At 42.0% G+C, this 22,129-nt stretch overlaps 1 protein-coding gene across 2 annotated transcripts in view; it reads left to right on the top strand.

The window, feature by feature from the left end:
- Positions 1–22,129, top strand: part of for (cGMP-dependent protein kinase for) — a 442,735-nt gene that overhangs the window by 173,070 nt on the left and 247,536 nt on the right. The window contains exon 1 of one of the 2 annotated variants that reach the window (XM_067136424.2): positions 10,799–11,250. The exons of the other annotated variant lie outside the window; for it this stretch is intronic. Coding sequence (XP_066992525.1) covers positions 11,127–11,250 — 124 coding nt within the window. The 5' untranslated portion in view covers positions 10,799–11,126. Of the gene's footprint in view, positions 1–10,798; positions 11,251–22,129 lie in introns of those variants that run through there. 2 annotated transcript variants of the gene reach the window in all.

Below are 22,129 nucleotides of genomic sequence, written 5' to 3'. Positions count from 1 at the left end.
ATGAAGTGATTAAGTAATGTTTCTTTCGACTTCTTGTGAAATGTGAACACTTTGCAGAACATTCACCAACAGGTTGCGGTAGAGAACTCGATAGTGACAGCTGTACTTCTCGACAGTTGACCTGCTGTAATTCTATCGTGAGTCCTGCTATAGGATCACGACCATTACACTCGTAAATTACAAGATCGTTTGCTGTGGTGCCCCAGTAACGCAACAAGTATCATGTCGTGTTGTTGAAGGTAAATTCCGCGTTACGAGACAACGGGATCTCGAAAGGTATTTCTATGGCTCTCTCACGACTGCACCAGGTCATCCTTCGTAGTTGAGTAAATCGCCATGTTTTAAGAAATTAAAATAATTCTTATAACATCGTGTCTTTTTGAAAAGGAAATCTCAAATAGTGATGGTATTGGTGATCGTTATTTCAAGAGAAATTACAACTGGCCAGCTATTCACAGCATTACTTCTTTCACAACAGTAATACCCGCTCTGGTCCTCCCTTTATATTCCTGTTCACCGATCCTCTGTATGCAACAATTATTTTGTTGTGACGGATTCCAAACTTTGGAATTCCCCGCATCTCATTGTCAGAGAAAACACTTCATTGTCTGAACAAATGAGCGAATGACCGTGAGTTAGAAAAGTATTCGTATTATTGTGTAGATTATTTACTATACATTATTATGTACTTTTAGCTCTGCTCCCATTCATTAATTTTTTCTATTACAATTTGCTTTACATCTCACCGATACAAATAGATCTTATGGCGACAGTGGGATAGGAAAGGCCTAGGAGTAGAAAGGAAGCGGCCGCGGCCTTAACCCTTTGAAGCACTGTATTTGGATTAACACCATAAAATATATTTGTCAGCAAAAACAGAACCTCTCGTACATAAGGAACCACCAAACATACTCTAATTCTGAGAAACTGGATCAATGACGTCTCGAAAGTCAAGGTGGAACCACTGTGCAGTACAGGAATTTATCACGTGTCAGATTATAACGCTATTACCATTGTTATGTATTTGATTTTATACATTTTACTTACATATGTTCAGAAAATAGTCTGGGTTTATAGTTGCTATTATATCTCTTGTTTTGTTGGTAATAATGAGAACCAGAAATATAAATCAGCCTCATCCTGATCTGTTCGTAATGAATATCAAAGAAAGCAGTTCTTGGCCTCACTGAGACAAAGTGCAACTATACACGTGCTGCAAACCCATGGTTTATTGTGCTACAATGAAGAATAATATGCCTTCTGGTAACCATACGGCATGAAAAATAAATGCCACAGAGTAATACTCCTGCCATTTGAATGTGTTTTTTACAGTTACTGTAACTGACAATCAAAACAATGAAACACCTGAAATTATTACAAAAGAACAAGAATAATAGCAAGAGAGCTTTCATTGTTCTATACCAGGGCCTCTCAGGGTGCATGCACTGTGCACGGTGCAAAAGACGACTTGGCTTGGTTGACCAGAGTGCAGACCCCCCACTTCACGATTTGGAGCAATAGCGCTTACTCTCTCTTTCCTCATGCTTGTCTCGCTCGCTCCGCCTGTCTCCCTCTGCCCCACTTGCGCCGTAGCGCTCCAAATCCGGGCTGAGTTGAGCCGAGTATAGCCGAGTAGAGCCGAGCTTAGCCGAGTAGCCCAGAGACGAAGCGTTGATCTGAGCCATGCCGAGCGGCATCGATGCACAGTGCACGGAGCTCTTGCGCCTCGATCTGCACGCGTGAGATTTGGGGCGTTTGAGAGGCCCTGCTCTATACATTATAGACATAAACAACTACCTTATTAGTTTGTGCAGGCTGCCAATAATATATATTTTTTAATTGAGTTTTCCTAGTATTGCCAATGATCAGTGAATGCAGCAAGATGGCAATGAGGTGAAATCACTATGCAGGTTGCGCAAAAACTGACTCTAAAATGTTTGTAATAATTTAATATAATGTACATTTATTCTTCATTGTAGCACAAGAGACCATCCACACCGCAGCAAATGGGCTTGCAGCATGTGTATAGTTGCACTTCGTCTCAGTGAGGCCAAGAACTACTCCTTGTGACCACTATGCTTTAAGGGGTTAATTAAGGTACAGCCTCAGCATTTGCCTGATGTGGAAATGGGAAACCACGGTAAACTATCTTCAGGGCTGCCGACAGTGGGGTTCGAACCCACTACCTTCCGGGTGTAAGCGTACAGCTGCGCGCCCCTATCCGCACGGCCCCATTTACCTATTACTAAAGTGGTTAAGTGTAACAGAGGGCCAAGAGCCCTGACTTCACCACCTACAAAGGCACAATAAATAAATAAATAAATAAATAAATAAATAAATCATCTCTCCAAACTAATCAGAGGAAAAGTGGGAGAGGACTGACCCTTCGAAAATGGGGGTATTTTGAAAGAGGAGAACCACGAATGGCCTAAACTTGACAGACTCCCTAGGTCTCCCAAACCTAGTAATTTCGGGATCGGAAGAGAACAAGTGTGGACCGAGGGAGGTCGAATAGTGAAGATTGAGAAGTGCTGTATAAGTGGAAGCTATGCCAGACTAAGCCAGGGCTCCGTGATCGCCCAGCCAGTCTCCTAAGTTATTATATTTTTGGGGGTTTATCTTTTAGTTACTTCTTACGACAGGCAGGGGATACTGTGGATGCTTTTTTTATTTACGTCGCACCGACACAGGTAGTTCTTACGGCTACGATGGAAGAGGAAAGGGCTAGGAGTGTGAAGGAAGTGGCCATGGCCTTAATTAAGTAACAGCCCCAGCATTTGCCTGGCGTGAAAATGGAAAACCACGGAAAACAGTCTTCACGACTGCCGACAGTGGAGTTCGAACCCACTATCTCTCGAAAGCAAGCTCACAGCTGCGCGCCCCTAATCGCACGGCCAACTCGCTCGGTAAATATCAAAGAGAACCACTTTATGCTGGATCTTGTTGGTAACATATCACACAACAGGGGCTTGATGAATCAGTGTGTGGCTTCTCACCAAGGTGTCCGCAGTTCGAATTCCGACCAATAATGTGTAATTTTTAAAAATTAAATATCACGCCCTTGTGGTTCTTGATCTGCTGTACATAAAAATGGAGGGCCCATAGCTATGATGCAGTCACGTAAAACTAAAAGCTTGCTTGTAAACTCCAGAGTAAGGTGCGCAAAATATGATACAAAATTAGAACTTTTGTTGTCCTCAGGTCCAAGGCGTCGTAGGTTCGATTTCCGGCCATGTTGGCTGTTTGGGCTGTCTTCATCATTAAAATTATTTCTAGGTAAGACGTCATTCTCACAGATGCGCAGGTTGCTTGCACCAGGCCTCTTTAAGAGGCCACATGCTATTATTATTATTATTATTATTATTATTATTATTATTATTATTATTATTATTATTATTATTATTATTATAAGCATTTCATGTTATTTTGAAGCCAAAGTGAGTATAATATTAAAAATAGTTTTAGCAGGGTAAAATAATCTACTTGCCAACTGAGTAGTGTTTAATTGATCACAGTAATAAATTTGGATAGAAAGAATAAAAATGTATCAAGAATGTATCACAGTTTTGGCTGAAAATTCTAACAATTACAATATTCCCTAAAAAATATACATATGAGATTTCCATGTAAATATTATGGGTAACAACGTGTTGTGTTAAGAAAATGAGACAGAGAAAGCTAAACATTGGTACACTTGTTTTTATTTTAAGGCCCATCTTAAAAAAACAAATTATGTGAGCCTAAACATACTAGCATAGCGTCTGATAGAACAAAGAATAATTTGGACAAACTTTATTCTCTTGTAAAACCCAGGCTGTATAATTTTTTGGACAGTTGTGGCTTTCTGAAATTTTAGGACTCCTTACCTACACAAGGTGGGTGTTGGAATGACCCAGCTATAAAAAAATACCTACTTCAACGTAGGAATGGCTCTGTTGTACGGTTTGTAATGATGAGTTCAGTTAGGACTTTATTGAGACAGTGCTGTTGGTATGTTACGGATTATCTCTGAAGGCCAGTGTCATGAACGTCACACGGTGAACGCATGCCAATTGTGCCTGGAATAAATATATGCTGAACTTGCCGTTTTCGTGTGTACATCATCATATTTTCTGTAAATGATCTGTATCTTACTGATTCTCTGTGACATCCTTAAATGTATTCGGTGATAGGATTAGAATGGCCAGTGCGATTTCCAATTTTTCGTTCCAGTAATGCCTAGCGTTCACGAAAGAAGACAGGGAAATAACTCCAAATTACCAATCACAAGCAACAATTCATATCGACATCCGGTACTGATGACACTTTTTGTCTGTATTGCATTATTTTTTGTTTTAGATTTGTTTATTTTCATTTTGTATTCCTTCTCTAACATTGTGCCCGTATCATTCAGCAATTTCTTCTGATCTTCTACAGTCAGGTAAAATATTTAGAAGATTGCGAGCTTAAGGAATGTTATTACAATTTGGTTTACGTCACACTGACACAGAGAGAACATTCGGTGACGATGACTAAGGAAAGATTCTGGAGTGAGAAGATGTGAAAATGATAAACCACCGAAAACCATTTTTTGGGCTGTCGACGGTGGGGTTCGAACCCACTATCTGCTGAATGCAAGCTCACACCTATATGACCCAAACCGCTTGAAAAGGAATCTTACGACTGCCAGCTTCTGTGACGCAGAGCTACAACTGTCTTCCCAAAAAAATACGGTGTAATATAATTGCTTGAAAGTGTTATTCTTCTCTTATCGTTCTGAGGATCAAGATCTCCAAGGAGCCTATTGCTCAGATATCTCCATCTCTTTACGGTCCTTGGCCAGACGTGCTGCGTCAGGGAGGTTCAACCCAGTTACATTCTTGATAATGTTCGACCATCGAGTGGATCTCTCTTGTTGGGAACATTTCCAAGAATGATCCGTTTATCTACGCTGTCATTCCCCCGTCGCATAGTGTGTCCAAAGAATTGTAAAGCGCTTTGTTTACTTATTGGTGATACATCTTATTATCGTGTTGAGCTGGTGTATAATGAAATGCTACTTGGATTTAAATATTTTAAAAAAAATCTATTTCAGCTTTCGTAAAATGAAGTGAATAGGTAAACATTGCATGAAATAGCGTGACAGCGTTGCGAAGCGGGCAAGGGATGTTTTTCGAATATTTAGTAGCAGAGAATAGAGGACATAGTGGAGTGAAAAGGTTCAGGAGGAAGACGCTGCCACCGCTTTCCATTTCACCTGTCATTCGCGCGATCTTCTCATCAACGGATTATAGCTATACCGTGTTCACATTGACCTGGAGTTTTCAGCTGTATGCGTCTGTTTCTCTGCGTATTTCTTTCATTTTTTAAACTAGATTTTGGTTCCATAGCGTTATGTTGTATCAGGTTATGTCACAAAGCATTTTTTCCAAATTGTCTATGTTGGCTCACATCTAAAGAAAACTGCGATTATCGTAAGGAGGTGAACAGCACTACGTTATCGAAGTTAGTGGAGGAAAAGCTACGAATAATCTTACTTGAGAGAGTGAGAAAGCTTTCAGATTCACGTGAATATTGCTATCGGGATTCGTACCCACCGGCACCCAGATTTACAGCGAATTCGAACGGGAAGGACCTGACTTTTCATTTCAGAAAATCATCTTCCATCGCTCGGGATTTCAACTGCAACTGCCCTGTGAGAAGCTCGTGTCTCTACCACTCAGCTATCATGCCCCAATCTTGCCTCAGAAGAGGACGATAATTATTACTGGCATTATTCCTTATCTCTGTGTCATTCACTAAAATAAAATAAAAAACTCCCAATGATGACAAGAGAGTGTTGCTTGAGTGATTGAAAAACATTTCCGTAGGTGATGAGCTGATGACATAAGGAGAGGTATGTTAATGCACCTTGTGAAATAGATTCGAAGTGGAAGAAAATGCCTGAAGATATGACCATAAAGGAATCCGATAGCCACCTTGTTTTTGTAATTTGTTAATGCTATCGAAATTGTGTTCACGAAATATCTCAGTTCAGTCGCGCTGCTGGTAGGGAGAGCCAAACCTACAGCCCAGACCATAGTAGTAGTAGTAAAGGGCTGTGCTCCGTATCTTCTTCTGTTGAAAGAGAATTCAATTGTTCATGTCGAAGGAGCTAAGGACTATGAATGGGTTAGGTCTGAGCGTAGTTGGAAGGGGTTGCTAATGTAGCGGTAGGATTGAAAACATTCGACAGGGAGGAACGTGCTTGAAGCTGATAAACACCAGAGAATATATTGGATGAAAGACTGTCTAATGAGCTGTACGGAATAAACACCATACCTCGGCAGAATGCTGTAAGAAGCTACTATGTTTATGGAAGAATAAATGTATGATTATTATGAAATGTAATTCCTGGAAGTAGAGTAGATGAACGGTATTAAATCTAACTTTTGTGTTCCTCCATAGTGTAATTGTTTGTGCTATTAGCTTCCGTCCTCGGGGACCCGGAGTCAATTCCCGCTACTGCTAGAAATGTTAAGATTCGGGAGATAGTAGGTTCGAACCCCACTGTCGGCAGCCCTGAAAATGGTTTTCCGTGGTTTCCCATTTTCACACCAGGCAAATGCTGGGGCTGTACCTTAATTAAGGCCACGGCCGCTTCCTTCCCACTCCTAGCCCTTTCCTGTCCCATCGTCGCCGTAAGACCTATCTGTGTCGGTGCGACGTAAAACAACTAGCAAAAAAAAAAAAAAAAGAAAGAAAGAAATGTTAAGATTGGCAGGAGGGCTGTTATGTGGTGAAAACGGTACTGTGCACGTATTTCGCCTGTATTTGGAGTATGCCTGTGCAGAGCTGCACCACCTCGGTATGAGGACAGGAAGTTACATTACCCTGACTTTTGATGTACAAGCGATTTTGCTAATAAGAGATTTGACTGCTATGAAGAAGTATTCGCAGTAGATGTGTGATGAGTACCGTTGGCTCAGTGGTGATGTAGCTTTTTAAAAGAAATTGGGCTGTGGACCGGACTGTCCATTTCGTAAAATCCTGAACAGCCTATTTCAGTTGAAAATGAGAAGCGAGCAACATACGAAAAACATGAAGCCATGTGTCGATGTATTTACTGGCACATAAAAGAACTTCTGTGGGACACAATTCCGGCACCTTGGCGTCTCCAAAAACCCTGAAAGTAGTCAGTGGAACGTAATTGAACGTTACTGAAAATATTGATCAAAGAAAATCGGATATGAAATATGAAATTCAGGAGCATGTCAGAAGGAAGTGGGCAATATCAAACTCAGCTACGAACCTTGTGGTCACCACACCACGCTCACATGTTGAGAATCCCTGGAAGAATTCACCCATTTAAGTAAATTCTTAAGACGAGCAGGAGTAATTAGAATATGTTCTGTCTGTATTTCTTCAAAAATAGGGACTGCGCTGTGATTGTACACGGCTGTGTAAGGACATATCAGTTCCATCTGAGCGCTGGACTACCTTTATTACGTACGTTGGATTCTGTTGCAGGAGGAACGTCGACATTCATCAAAACTCGACCACTCGACTTTGTTTGCTTTTACTGGTTTCCATAGTGGTCTAGTTGGCAACCAGTGCTGGTTCATATCCGGGTGGGACGGAATTCAGTTACCGGCTCAAGTACTAGATGAAGGTTTAAGTCAGCCCTGAGAAAACTAGAGAAATGCTTTAAATGAAAGGTAAACAGAATCAAAAGAGGCTTGGTAGTAAACATTCGTAAACAGAATGACCGGCACGTTAGAGTTTGGGTTCAAATGAATATGAGGAATGATATCTCAGTTATTTTCTTCTTCTTTTTCTGCAGCTATTGCCACACTCTTGGCGGGAGGGTGGAGTGCGAGCTATGTCGCAGGTGTGTGTATATGTATACACTTGGCCCTGTTTTACTGTCGGATGCCCTTTCTGACGTTAATCCTATGTGGAGGGAATTCAAGAGGACACATTGGGACAAATATTCAATTATAGGACGAGGAATTAGAGTTCAAAATACTTTACGTAGAGGAATATTCGATAATTTTCCAAGTTCTTTGAATTCATTTAAGTAAAGACCAGGGAATATGCCACCAGGGCGACAGATCTACAGTAAATGCAGATCGCAGGGCTGAGTGACTCAGACGGTTGGGGCGCTGGCCTTCTGACTCCAACTTGGCAGGTTCGATCCTGGCCCAGTCTGATGGTATTTGAAGGTGCTCGAATACGTCAGCCTCGTGTCGGTAGATTTACTGGCACGCAAAAGAACTCCTGTGGGACTAAATTCCGGCACCTCGGGGTCTCCGAAAACCATAAAAGTAGTTAGTGGGACGTAAAGCAAATAACATTATTAATGCAGACAGTGATTGATTGATTGAATAATTGATTGATTGATTGATTGATTGATTGATTGATTGATTGATTGATTGATTGATTGATTGATTGATTGATTGATTGATTGATTGATTGATTGATTGATTGATTGATTGATTGATTGTAATGTGTGTTTCGGTGGGGGTTCGTAGTGTAGTGTATTGTATATAAATGAAGACTTGTATTAAAACAATAACCAACAACCAGAGAGGAATTAACAAGAGTGGATAAAATCGCCGACCGGACCAGGAATCGGACCTAGGTCCCTTTGAGTGGAGTTTTCTGCAACTATATGTTATGTGTGATTTTGTGTGTGTGTGCTCGTGTGGATCGTATTCCTCAGAAAATTGTAGCTCTCGTGGTTAATATTCGCAATATTAATAATCAGGCAAAACTACACTGCGACGCTAAGCATTTTGCATTAATTTTATTTCATGTTTTTATCACATTTTTATTTTTTATATTCTTCTTTAGTATAGTGTTATTGATTTATATGTTCCGCTGATCTACCAACTTGGGCACAGAAGGGCAGCGCTTCTGTTGTCGGAGCCACTCAGAACGGCGCATACCGAAGGTTCTGAACGGATGCAGTTTACAGTGTTTTTCTGGTGATGGGGGATATGAATCCTTAATTAACATGACAATCAACTTAGATTCCTTCCTCTTTATAAAAGCAGGGCGCTATAGGGACAATAACGTATTTCCTGGGCTACATTCTCCCCTCTCCCAGTCGTCCTCCCTTTCTCTCCCCTCTCCACAGCCGCCAGCTGCTACACTCTCTCTTCCTAGCGAACTAACGACAGTCGCTTGGCGAACTCCCTGGGAGTCGCGCGCGTGTTGCTGAGTTCGTGTCGTGGTGTTAGTGACGAGTGCATAGACGTGTTTGTTGTGACAGAAGAAATGCTGCGGGACGCACTGTTTTTGTTCGACTTCAACCAGTTTTACGTCCGTGATTTAACAGTTTTAAACTCTCTTCTATCCGCACCGAAATGGTGTCATGTGTGTTTTAGCGGGCTCCATTCATAATTCATTCATTAAATGTGGATCGCTTTGTAGTGTTGGCTCCGTTCTGTTATTGTTGCGACATGAGTAACTAGCAAGTGTCATGCTAGCGCACAAGAGAGTTATACTGCCCTACATTTAAAGTATGTCGCCATGCTCATAATTGCACCCCGGAGAACTTTCTCATGTTGGCTGGCTTGCATAAGCTAGGTACAATCTCTCAGCTTGTTATGGAGAGGTGACATGTCAAGGCTATCCGAATAACGACAGCCGAGAGTAATAAATAGTTCCTAAAACGTGTTTGTTTTTCACTCTTGAGAAAGAATCTCTTAATTTGGTCTCGAACACATGACACTTACCACAAGAGTTCCATTCCTCTAACAATAAATGTGAAAATTAGTCTGTGATTTTTAATGATCTCATGCGTAGGTGAAAATATCTTATATTAGTAATATTCAACTGAATTTAAACATGCTTTAGTTATGATACTATGTTTTAAATATAAATATTGAAGGGGTGTATTCTTATATAATTTGAATATTGTGTGAATGCTGGGAGTTACAATGCGCATGCGCCATTACCCCGGGCGCGCGGTGGTGGATGCTGAACTCCACCCCGACAGCGACAGTTCGCGGAAGGTCATGGAACTCTTGTACGAAGCCAGCTGGAAAGAGTGTAGTGAAAAGTGCGATGCTGCCAGGGCATCAAACCGAGATCCCCGTGTTTTGGATGAGTGGTCAGGTGACGGGGAGTGGTGGGAACATCGCGAGGGGGTTGGTTGGATACGCGGGACACAGTTACAAACAAAGGACCATTCTGGAACGACAGTTCCGGTAGGCAATGGCGATAGATATCGTAGTGGTGAACCTCAAGATTCATCGTATAAACCTAAACCAAAACATCGTAATAAATTTTCTCATGAGGACGACAGGTATCAGTCTGCGAACAGTGAAGATCCAGCTACCCCAGACAGCTCTTCTAGCCAGGAAGAACTGAGTAAATATCACGAATATCCCCGATACCCTCCCGCCTTCAAGAAATCAACGCACAAACAGCCCTCGCCGAAAACGGAGAGATCCAGAGAAGAAAATGGTTACTATCCAAGTAATGTGTCGCCTAGTGAGAAGCAAACGAAAGCATTGTTTGACTATAGTTTATATGCTACACCCAATCTGCGGAATAAGAAAAGGTGGTCTCCGGAAGGTTCTGCAGCGAAGAGAGAAGTGGAGGAAATGCCACCGAGAAAATCTCCCCCCGGTCAGTCGTATGATGAGCATCCGAAATCTAGAGTTCCTCCGAATAGTAAGTCTGAAACGAACAAGAGTGCATTCCCTGTCCCTAAGCAACGACACCCTCCAAGAACTCTCCCTAAGCCGTATCGTAATCAGTATGATTCCGATCGTCACCTAGAAAATCATTCTAAAACCCTTCAAAACGGCAAAAGGAACGGAGCTGATCCCCCATACCAGAATCTCCCTTTCCACAATGGATCCGCGCCGTATCGACCCCCGCGTTCTTCTAGTGACGACCTAGAGAGTGACTCTGAAGAGGAGGATGATGACGATGAAGTCGGTCCTCTGCTCGGTGATCGTGCCAGTGAGGTAACTGAAGACAGTAACTATTATTCTGTGCCGTATTCTCACCCTGTGCTCTTCCCACCTCTCGAGGGCTATGACCAGAGTGACCCAGACCGATCTGGTGCCACACAAGAGTTCGCTATACCTCGCCCCAAACTCATCGTCCCCGTTCATACTTATGGCATACGCAAGCGTCGAACTGGAAATATGCTACAAGGTGGCCAGATTGGACCACCCCCTCCTCCACCAGGACGCCGTGGGAGCGCTGAAGGTTCGGAGGTCAGCGTCGCCCCCGCTCCCAACTCCAAGAAGCACCATACGTCCTGTCCAGGTAGGTGCCAACAAATTATAATCTGTTACCTATAAATGTGCGATATTTAGGCACGAAGCGAACGGGGAGACATGAACGGAATTAAAAATAATAATAATAATGATGACAAAGATAATAACAATAATAATCTTTCTTTATTTCTTTCTTAATCCGTTTACCCTCCAGGGTTGGTTTTTCCCTCGGACTCGTCGAGGGATCCTACCTCTACCGCCTCAAGGCCAGTGCCCTCCTGGGTCGTGGTATACAACTGGGGAGGATGACCAGCACCTCACCCAGGCGGCCTCGCCTGCTAGGTTGAACAGGGACCTTGTGGAGGGATAGACAAAGAAGCGGAAAGGAAGCGGCCGTGACCTTAAGTTAGGTACCATCCCGGCATTTGCCTAGAAAAGTGACAAACCACAGAAAACCACTTAGAGGATGGCTTAGTGGGGGACTGAACCCTTCTCTATTCAGTTGACCTCTCGAGGCTGAGTGGGGCCCGTTCCACCCCTCGTACCACTTTTCAAATTTCGTGGCAGAGTCGGGGATCGAACCCGGGCCTCCGGTTAGTGGCAGCTAATCACGCTAACCACTACACCATAGAGGCGCAATAATAATAATAATAATAATAATAATAATAATAATAATAATAATAATAATAATAAGGGTTCGGAAGTTTATGAACTATATAAATATAAAATATGCACGCAAGTATGCCCTAAAAACTAGCTAAATATGGCATAGTAGGAAGTAAAATATGACAAGATTCTTTTTTTACAAGATGCATTACGTCGCAGCGACACAGATAGGTCAAATGGCGACGATGAGACAGGAAGGGGCTAGGAGTGCGAAGGAAGCGGCCGTGACTTTAATTAAGGTACAGTCCCAGCATTTGCCTGGTGTGAAAATGGAAAACAGCGGAAGAACATCTTCAGAGTTGCTAACAGTGGGGTTCGAACCCACTATCTCCCGAATACTGGACACTAACCGGACTTTAGCGACTGCAGCTATCGAGCTCAGTGAGAAGCAATTTTTTTGTTTTACGTCGCACCGATACAGATAGGTCTTATGGCAACGATGGGAGAGGAAAGGCCTAGGAGTTGGAAGGGAACGGCGGTGGCCTTAATTAAGATACAGGCCTGGTGTGAAAATGGGAAACCACGGAAAACCATCTTCAGGGCTGCCGAGAGTGGGGTTCGAACCCACTGCCTCCGGGATGTAAGCTCACAGCTGCGCGACGCTAACCGTACGGCCGAGTCGCCCGGTGACAGGCATGTTAGGATAGGTGCAAGTATTAGAGTGTTACTAACAGTCCACGTATCAAAAAGTTATTGGCGATAATAAGCAGAAACATTTAACCATGCAAATTGACAGAGCTATTGTAGGTACGTTAAAACTTTATATTTTCACTCAGTAGCATAGCCTTGAGGCGCAGTTCTTACTCTGTTCTCCTAAAGCAGGACCAAAAAATTAAGTATTATACACTTTGTGGTATCTGCCGAAGTATATTCGTATAGCATCAAGTTCTCGGAATCACGTCTTCTAAACCTGATACGTATCTGTTCCGGAAAAGTATATCTACTACAGTATTTTGAAATCTTGTGTTTCAAACACGACGCAGATAACGTGTACCGGTACCTTGTTAAAAAAAACGATGCCTCAGTTTAAATGAAATTGTTCAAAATATAACTAAATATGACCTTATATCACTAAAATCACCAAAATATGACCGAAATCGTAAGAATGGACAAAATATGCATTTTTGTGCAACATAAAATCGCTTTAAATAGGGTTAGACATTCATCATCCACAGTTATTTTTCAAATTTCTGATTAAATGAGCTCAGGAAAGAAATATGACTTTTCCTTAACATCCAAACCTTATATTTATTTTATTCTACTGGTACAATTTCTCCGCCATACGGAGAAAGCATAATAATTTATTATAGTCATTTCTTGTGGCTATTTCTAGCCGGGTGCAGCCCTTGTAAGGCAGACCCTCCGATGAGAGTGGGCGACATCAGCCATGTGTAGGTAACTGTGTGTTATTCTGGTGGAGGATAGTCTTGTGTGTGGTGTGTGAGTTGCAGGGATCTTGGGGACAGCACAAACACCCAGTCTTCGAGCCAAGAGAATTAACCATGTAAGGTTAAAATCTCCGACCCGGCCGGGAATCGAACCCGCGACCCTCTGGACCAAAGACCAGCACGGTAACCATTTAGCCATGGAGCCGGGCGGAGAAAGCATATGGATATGTTTTTGGGCTTAGAAGATGGGTGAGCGAATATAAATTATTTGTCTGTTCCCCTCTTAGTAGCCTCTTACGACATGGACATCCTCTGACTCCACTCACAGGGAAGATAATTCGTATAAATAGAAAGAATGATGAGTGTGTCCGCAAAAGATGGTAGGGCTCATTCTAGATGTCGTAAATACACTATATTATTATTATTATTATTATTATTATTATTATTATTATTATTATTATTATTATTATTATTATTATTAGCCATCCCTGTGGTGCAGAGAGGCCGGACTGAGTGGTTCAGACGGTTGAGACGCTGGCCTTCTGACCCCAACTTGGCAGGTTCCGTCCTGGCTCAGTCCGGTGATATGAAAAGGTGCTCAGATACGTCAGCTTCGTGTCGGTAGATTAACTGTCACGAAAAGGAACTCCTGTGGGACTACATTCCGGCACCTCGGCGTCTCCGAAAACCGCCAAAGTAGTTTGTGGGACGTAAAGCCATTAATCTTATTATTAAAAAATAAGGTTCTTAGAAGAAAACCACAATTTAATTTCATCGATTGAAAATGTTAAAAACATGTGCATGTGCCTCTCCTGGTGCACCGTCACTGCATTGTCCAAATAGGAGGCTTGCAGTGGTGTCTCAACAGCGCACTAGCTGCCAGCGTCTTGGAAAGGTGTAGCATTCCAACTGATGGGTCCACTGCTAAACTGTGGGCGAAACGCTGGTAATTTCACGATTGAATCTTAAAGACTTAAAGACCTTAAATGTTTTGAACATTATTGTTATTGTGGAGTTAGTGGGTCTGTCTCTTATTCCAAGGCCCTGGGTTCGTTTTCCGGCCAGTTGAAGGATTTGTATTCTTTACTGAGGAGTAGAACGGGGTTCACTCATTGCGGGATTTTCTCGAGCTCTTAGAGAGCACACAGTGAGGAAATGACGCTACTGACCTAGAATACATAGAAGAACATTGGTTGCCATGGTTACAGTGGTGTTGGCAAATTGATGACGCTAATTCCAAATAGACCCCAGCACAAAAAGATGTCTATGTTAATAATAATAATAATAATCGTCGTCATCATCATCATCATCATCCAGGTATTCTGCCTTATGGCAGGTCTTGTCATTGGATGAACCTCTTCCATTTTTGCCTGTCCTGCGCCAAGTTTTTCATCTCCGTATATTTCTTTCCTTCGATATTGTCCAACATTTGATATCTTTTCCTCGTCTTCCCCGTTTGCCTTTCGCCATTCCTTCTTTCAGTAAACAGTCCCTCCTCAAACTATGTTCGATCCAGTTTATTTTTCTCCTAATGATTTGCAACATACTTCTTCCTTCTCCAACTTTTCGTAATACATCCTCATTCCTTACACCGTCTTCCCATTTCACTTGTTCTGTTCTCCTCCATACCCACATAATAATAATAATAATAATAATAATAATAATAATAATAATAATAATGCCGTCTAATACTAGCCCTATGCAGCCCCTCCGATGTGGGTTGGCGCCATTTGCCGTGTGTAGGAAATTACGTTGTTTTTTTTTTGTGCTAGAGATAGCGTTTATGTATGAATTGGTCTTCTGATTCCAACAGTAGGTTCATTCCTGGCTCAGTCTGCTTTTATTTGAAACTGCTCGTCTCAGTATGTTAATTGGCATGCAAAAGAACTGCCGTTGGACAAAATTTCGGCAACTCTGCATCTCCGAAATCCGTGAAGTAGTTAGTGAGATATAAAACCAGTAACATTATTAATAATGCTGTGTGTTTGTTGTGAATTGCAGGCATTTGTGGGAAAGCACGAAGACCAAATTCTCGAACCAAGAGAATTAATTGTTTAAGATTAAAATTCCTCGATCCGGCCGGGAGTCGAACCCGAGGCTCCGAGTCATTGAGCTCACAATTGGATGATGAAAGTCGGTGAATACAGTTACGGCGAGGGGAATGAGAGAATCAAGGAAAATTCAAGAGTAAAGTTTGGTGTTGAAATTTACGTGATCAGTTATAGCCTATATGAAGAAAGAGTGTTATTTATAAATATTAAAGTCAGGGAATTCAGGTTGGTTGAGGAAAGCCAGGGCAATCAGGGAAAATGTAGAAAATTTGTTGTTAGTGAGGAAGTCATATAATTCAGTTGGGATGGGGAAGATCGTGGAATGCAGTTATGTTAAGGAAAAGACGGGGTTGAATATGTTGTGGGAATTAACTTGAATAGGAAAATAACGTATTCAGTGAGACGGAAAATTCAAGGATTACAATGACAGGTCAGTGAATTAGAATATCCTATTTAATAGGTAGATTTAAATTTAATTTCGTGTGGCTGTTTCTAGCCGAGTGCAGCCCTTGTAAGGCAGACCCTCCGATGAGGGTGGGCGGCATCTGCCATGTGTAGGTAACTGCGTGTTATTGTGGTGGAGGATAGTGTTATGTGTGGTGTGTGAGTTGCAGGGATGTTGGGTACAGCACAAACACCCAGCCCCCGGGCCATTGGAATTAACCAATGAAGGTTAAAATCCCCGACGCGGCCGGGAATCGAACCCGGGACCCTCTGAACCGAAGGCCAGTACGCTGACCATTCAGCCAACGAGTCGGACAATAGGTAGATTAATTTGGACATATTAAGTCTAGAAATACAGTTAGGTTGAAGAACTATGATAATTCTGTTTTCGTTGAGGAGATTCGAGGAATTCAAAACCGAAAGATTCAATTTAGGAAGGGAAAAATCGTTGCATAATCCTGTGTAAGTCTGCATGGTCATGTAAATATCAGGGCACCTTATTATTCCTATTTTATTATTTATTCACCTTTGATATAGCCTAGTACTAGAGAGACATCTCTCGATCTGATATGAAATATGCTTCATCATTTAAAACTTACTGCTGCTTTTAATCGTTGTCTTTGTGAAACAAGATCCTCGACCAGTTCTTCGCGATGGTCGAGTATAATGTTTGAGCCAGGAAAATAGTCAGTTGTTAATGACATCGGTCATTATTTATCTTTCTTGTGTTGCCTAGGACAGCCGGTCCCGTGCTGTTAGAGATAGCGTACCTTAAAAGTAAATATAATAGACCTTAGTAAAGCCGATTATTCGGGCCAAATTGAATACTTCAACTTGAATATTTGTAGAACTCGCTGATCATTCCAATTTTTAGGATATAATTCGTTAGAATCAAAACTTAGCGAAGTCCGTTTCAAGTTTTATGTAGCCCTTTCGATGATTATTTAGGGAGAGCTGCATAAAATGTAGGGGTTCTAATGGGTCGTACCACTTATGTTTATGCCCCTCTTACACTTACAACATGTCCATTGAGCGGGCTAGACAATATTTCCTACACACGTAAATGAGATTGCATTCTAATCTATTGCAGCATGAAAATGTGGTTTCTCAGGTCATTACCACAATTTTATTTACGTCACACCTTCACAGACAGGTCTTTAGGCAACGGCGGAATAGAAAAGGGGTTCAGGTTGCCCATGGACGTCATTTACAAAGATTTGCATCAGGCGTCTTCGGAGACCGCACGACATCAATAACATAATACATATACTAGGCTCCATTTGTAGGGTTGCCAACTACGGAGAAAATTGAGGCTGACAGATTGCAACAAAGCTGACGGAAAAAATTAACATTAGTAAAATCTTCGTTGATAAGTATCATTAAGAATGTTAATAAAATAAGAATATTGGTCTTAAGGCTGTCGGACTCCAGTTACATATTTTGGTGAGGTACGGAATGTTACCAAGCCTGGTCGATAAATAAATTTAAACTCACCGAGCGACTTGGCTGTGTGGTTAGAGTCGCGTAGCTTTGTGCTTGCATTCGGGAGATAATGTGTTCGAACACCACTATCGGCAGCCCTCATGATGGGTTTCTGTGATATCCCATTTTCACACCACCCAAATGCCGCGGCTATACCTTATTTAAGGCTACAGTCGCTTCCTTCCCATTCCTAGTCCTTTCCTGTCCCATCGTCGTCATAAGAGCTATCTGTGTCGGTGCGACGGAAAGCAAATTTTAAAAAAACTCGTTGGGGGGGGGGAGTGGGGAGAGGCTCATTATTCGTATATGTCACTGTAGCCGTAATATTAAAGGAACATGTTTGACAGAAACGGTTGAAAGGAGCAGTATTGCACGGTGTTGCCACGTCTCTGCATTCATTTCTCCTTTCCCTCGCTTGCGGCTCACTTGTTCGTTTGTTCAGACTCAAAAGTGAGAAGTTTGGCAATTCAAGCAACACGAGCCGGCCAGAAGCTTATCTCCATAGCAACCACAGTGGAGTCACCCACGTTTCCATGGCAACCATACCCCTTACTCCCTTCTTCCCAACCACGCAAGCAGTAAACGGACCTCCCTGTAAGAAGTGTCAGAACGTATCTTTCAATATTACGGCCATAGTCTACTTTCCTGATATAATCTTAACAGTTATACTAGCCTCGGGGTACCGGTATATAATCCATTATTCTCCAAAATGTACCTGTACTGACTTTAACAATACGGTAACATGAACACTGTCTATAGTTAAGTTCCTCGGTTCTCACGAAAAAGTTCTTAACATGAAAATTAAACAATAATTGTAAGATAATGTATCGACAAGCACAAGCAGGGTGTGTTTAATTCGTGATTGGTAGCGCAGGATGCAGCTCAACAGAAAATAAAAATTAATAATACCCCCAGTAGAAGTGGTAAGGTAGGTACCAATTATTAGATGACATCGGCTGTATTCCCGGCTTGTCCAAGTATTTTAATCCTGGTTGGAGAGTTGTAGCGGAACTAATTCAGATTCTTAGAGTTAACTCAGGAGCTGTCTGATATGAGACAGTGAACTCCATTTCGATAACCAATATCTGACTGCCACCTACCTGGCCAGTAGTCTTCTTGGTGGCCTAAGACAGTTGGTGGGTCTCGAGTGATACGCCAGTATGAAATATTTACCGATCTCCTGTTCATTTCCACGAAAACGGTGGCCTTTGTCCAAGCTATGGTGGCTTCCTAATCGACCTTTGTGTCAGATAATTGAAACAGTACACGCGCCAGTGCCGAAACCGCAATAAAATGTCTTATCGGATGGATCTCTTGCGCTGCTGCAAGTACCTGAAGTGAAACACCGCAGCTGTCCTGGCCAGGAATTAACATTGCGCATGGCTCCTATCTTTGTTTTCGGTATGAAATATATTGACAGCAACAAAGAAATTTTAATTTGAGGAACGTACGGCAATATGTTACGGAAACAAATTACATAGAAGCTAAAATAAATAAATAAATAAATAAATAAATAAATCATAATTTTCTCGTCCTGTCATACTCGTAATAATAATATCTATCCCATTAGTTCCACATGGGCCATACTCCAAATAATAATAATAATAATAATAATTAATAATAATAATAATACCGAGCTCGATAGCTGCAGTCGCTTAAGTGCGGCCAGTATCCAGTATTCGGGAGATAGTAGGTTCGAACCCCACTGTCGGCAGCCCTGAAAATGGTTTTCCGTGGTTTCCCATTTTCACACCAGGCAAATGCTGGGGCTGTACCTTAATTAAGGCCACGGCCACTTCCTTCCCACTCCTAGCCCTTTCCTGTCCCATCGTCGCCGTAAGACCTATCTGTGTCGGTGCGACGTAAAGCAAGTAGCAAATAATAATAATAATAATAATAATAATAATAATAATAATAATAATTTCGTGTGGCTATTTCTAGCCGAGTGCAGCCCTTGTAAGGCAGACCCTCCGATGAGGGTGGGCGGCATCTGCCATGTGTAGGTAACTGCGTGTTGTTGTGGTGGAGGATAGTGTTATGTGTGGTGTGTGAATTGCAGGGATGTTGGGGACAGCAAAAACACCCAGTCCCCGGGCCATTGGAATTAAGGAAGGTTAAAATCCCCAACCCGGCCGGGAATCGAACCCGGGACCCTCTGAACCGAAGGCCAGTACGCTGACCATTCAGCCAACGAGTCGGACATAATAATAATAATAATAATAAACCATTTTTTATGGCAGCATTGTCTAAAACCATTTTTTATGGCAGCATTGTCTCCGTGTAGCTCCGCTGTATGCATGATAGCCAACCGTCACGAACGGAGCAAGTAACTCCTGCTCTCTAGAGCAACGAGCTGATGAACCATTAGTCATCAAACCCGTAGAATCGGAGTTCACATTCTTCTGTAAGTTACGTCCGTCTATAAGTTTAGTTGTTTCTAAAGAAAATGTACTTGCGAATAACTTGTACAATATCAAGCGCTCATTTTTTAGAACGACTGGAAATAGTGCGTATACTTAAGAGTAGGCTATATGCGGTAAAGGCGTGCTCGGTTCACCCGGAAGGAGGTGGGTTCGATTCCCCGTCAGGAAACCGAAAAATTTAAGAAACGAGTTTTCCACTTCAGGTGGTGCGTATGGTAGTGAGGTTTACTCATGCTACATAAAAATGAGTACCAGGATAATTCTTGGAGGAAAAGGTGGTTCGGCGTAGAGGTAACCACTCTACCTCATAAAGTGCTGTGGTTTGGATTCCACGTGAAACATGAGGTCTCGTAGCTGTGTTCATAGTATTACGTCCTCCGAGAATTATAATCACAATTAATGCGATAGCTACAGTTACAGTTTTAACTCAGGCTGGTCTGTGGTATGCAGGTAAAAAACGAGTGTGAGGTCATCCATTGTTCAGTCCCCTCTTTTTGTCTTCACTTCCTCGCACAACCTGATCACGATTCAGACTGTCACTCTGTCGAGTGAAGAGTATATTCGAGCACATTCGGCTTTCCTACCACAGTATGTGGCCAAACGAAGAGTACCTAAATAAAAAAAACATGCGCTGAACATCAATATATGTCATTATAACATTCTGAAACTGAAAGGGTAACAATTCCAACATGTTGACAGATTTAAATATCCAGATCTCGAAATTGATGCGTATAGAAATGGAAAGACTAGCGTTCAAGAATATGAAGACTTTATTAGTGATTTAAGCTCACTTGGGAGCACTTATGACAAGTTCTTTTTGGTTGCTCTCTTTCGTTCCCAATACATCTTGAGCCCTTCTATTAGTTTTTCCTTACTTACCGGTGAAAGAGGTTTCAGAGTTTTAACAACCTTTGGTAGAGGGGACTACGCGTTTACCATTTTACAAATTTTGGGGCGGTCTGAGACATCAGTATCAGAAATCCCAGTCGAAGCTAAGTCTTTATAAATTAATTGAGCCACATACTTCCAGTCTTCTAGCTTTTGGTTAGTGAGATCTTCGTAAGCGTGCCTTTGTCCATTCTCAGAAGGTCCCCGATAAACTTCAGCCGCCATCGTCACATGTTAGTGTTAGCCGTTTGCAACTATTGGTGCAGTTCAGAGTTCGTTTTCAGTCGGTAGCTCCCATCCGGTAGCACTCTTGGCCCATGAATTTTCCAGATGATACGTCTTTCGACTTTTGCTAGGTCGTCCATGGTCCTTTCCTGTTCATCAGTGAGGTCTCAGCAGCATATATGAACTGGAGTCTGCCAACAGTCTTGTAATGGCATATTTTGGTGTTCTTCAAAATGCACTTCTTGTTGTAATTGTTTTGCGACAGTAGGTATGCTATACTATGTGATGACGCCTTAAATTTAAAACTCAGGCAGCGAATGTTTAGCGCTATGATTGGTCAATTTTGCATTACGGAATTGAAGCTTGGTCTTTGAAATCGACCACCATAAAAAGGCTGGAAGCTCTGGAAATGTCGTTTCATAGAAGAATGCTGAATGTCTTCTGGTGGGAGCATGTCTCTAATGGACAGATATTGCAGAGAGCACACTCTATAACAGAAATGCTCACCGTCATCAAATGCAGAAAAATAGCGTACTTAGAGCATGTGTTATGTGATGAAAATTATACAGTATTGCACCTTATTTTAAAAGGGAAAATTGATGGACAACGAGGAGTGGACCGAAAAGAAAGGAACATTCGAGAGTGGCCTGGGATAAGAACCATCGAACGACTCTATCGTGCTGCTAAAGATAGAAGATCCATATTTATCGTCAACGTCCGGGAGACTGGGCAAGGCATGTAGAAGAAGAATATTATTTTAGTATTTGTTTTCCGTCGCACCGACACAGATAGGTCTTATGGCAACAATGGGATAGGAAAGGGCTAGGAGTGGAAAGGAAGCGGCCGTGGCCTTCATGAAGGTATAACCCTAGCATTTGCCTGTTGTGAAAATGGGAAAGCATGGAAAGCCATCTTTAGGGCTGCCGACAGTAGGGTTCGAACCCACTATTTCCCGAATGCAAGCTCACAGCTGCGCGCCCTTTACCGCACGGCCAACTCGCTAGGTAAAATAGAAGAAGAAGAAGCAGAGGAGAAAAGGCCGGGCTGAGTGGTTCAGACGGTTGAGGCGCTGAACGTCTGACCCAATCTTGGCAGGTTCTATGCTCACTCAGTTGGATGGAATTTAAAGGTGCTCAAATTCGTCAGCCTCGTGTTGGTAGATTTTCTGGCACGTAAAAGAACTGCCGCGGGACTAAACTCCGGCACCTCGGCGTCTCCGAAAACCGTAGAAGTAGTTAGTGAGACAAAAGCAAGTAACATTATTATTATTATTATTATTATTATTATTATTATTATTATTATTATTATTATTATTATTATTATTATTATTATTATTATTATTATAAAGATCATGGCGATTG

Source organism: Anabrus simplex, chromosome 1 (genome assembly GCF_040414725.1).
Source record: "Anabrus simplex isolate iqAnaSimp1 chromosome 1, ASM4041472v1, whole genome shotgun sequence".
In the NCBI taxonomy this organism is placed as follows: Eukaryota; Metazoa; Arthropoda; class Insecta; order Orthoptera; family Tettigoniidae; genus Anabrus; species Anabrus simplex.
The sequence above is the reverse complement of the archived record's forward strand: the minus strand, read 5'-3'. Positions and strand labels throughout refer to the sequence as shown.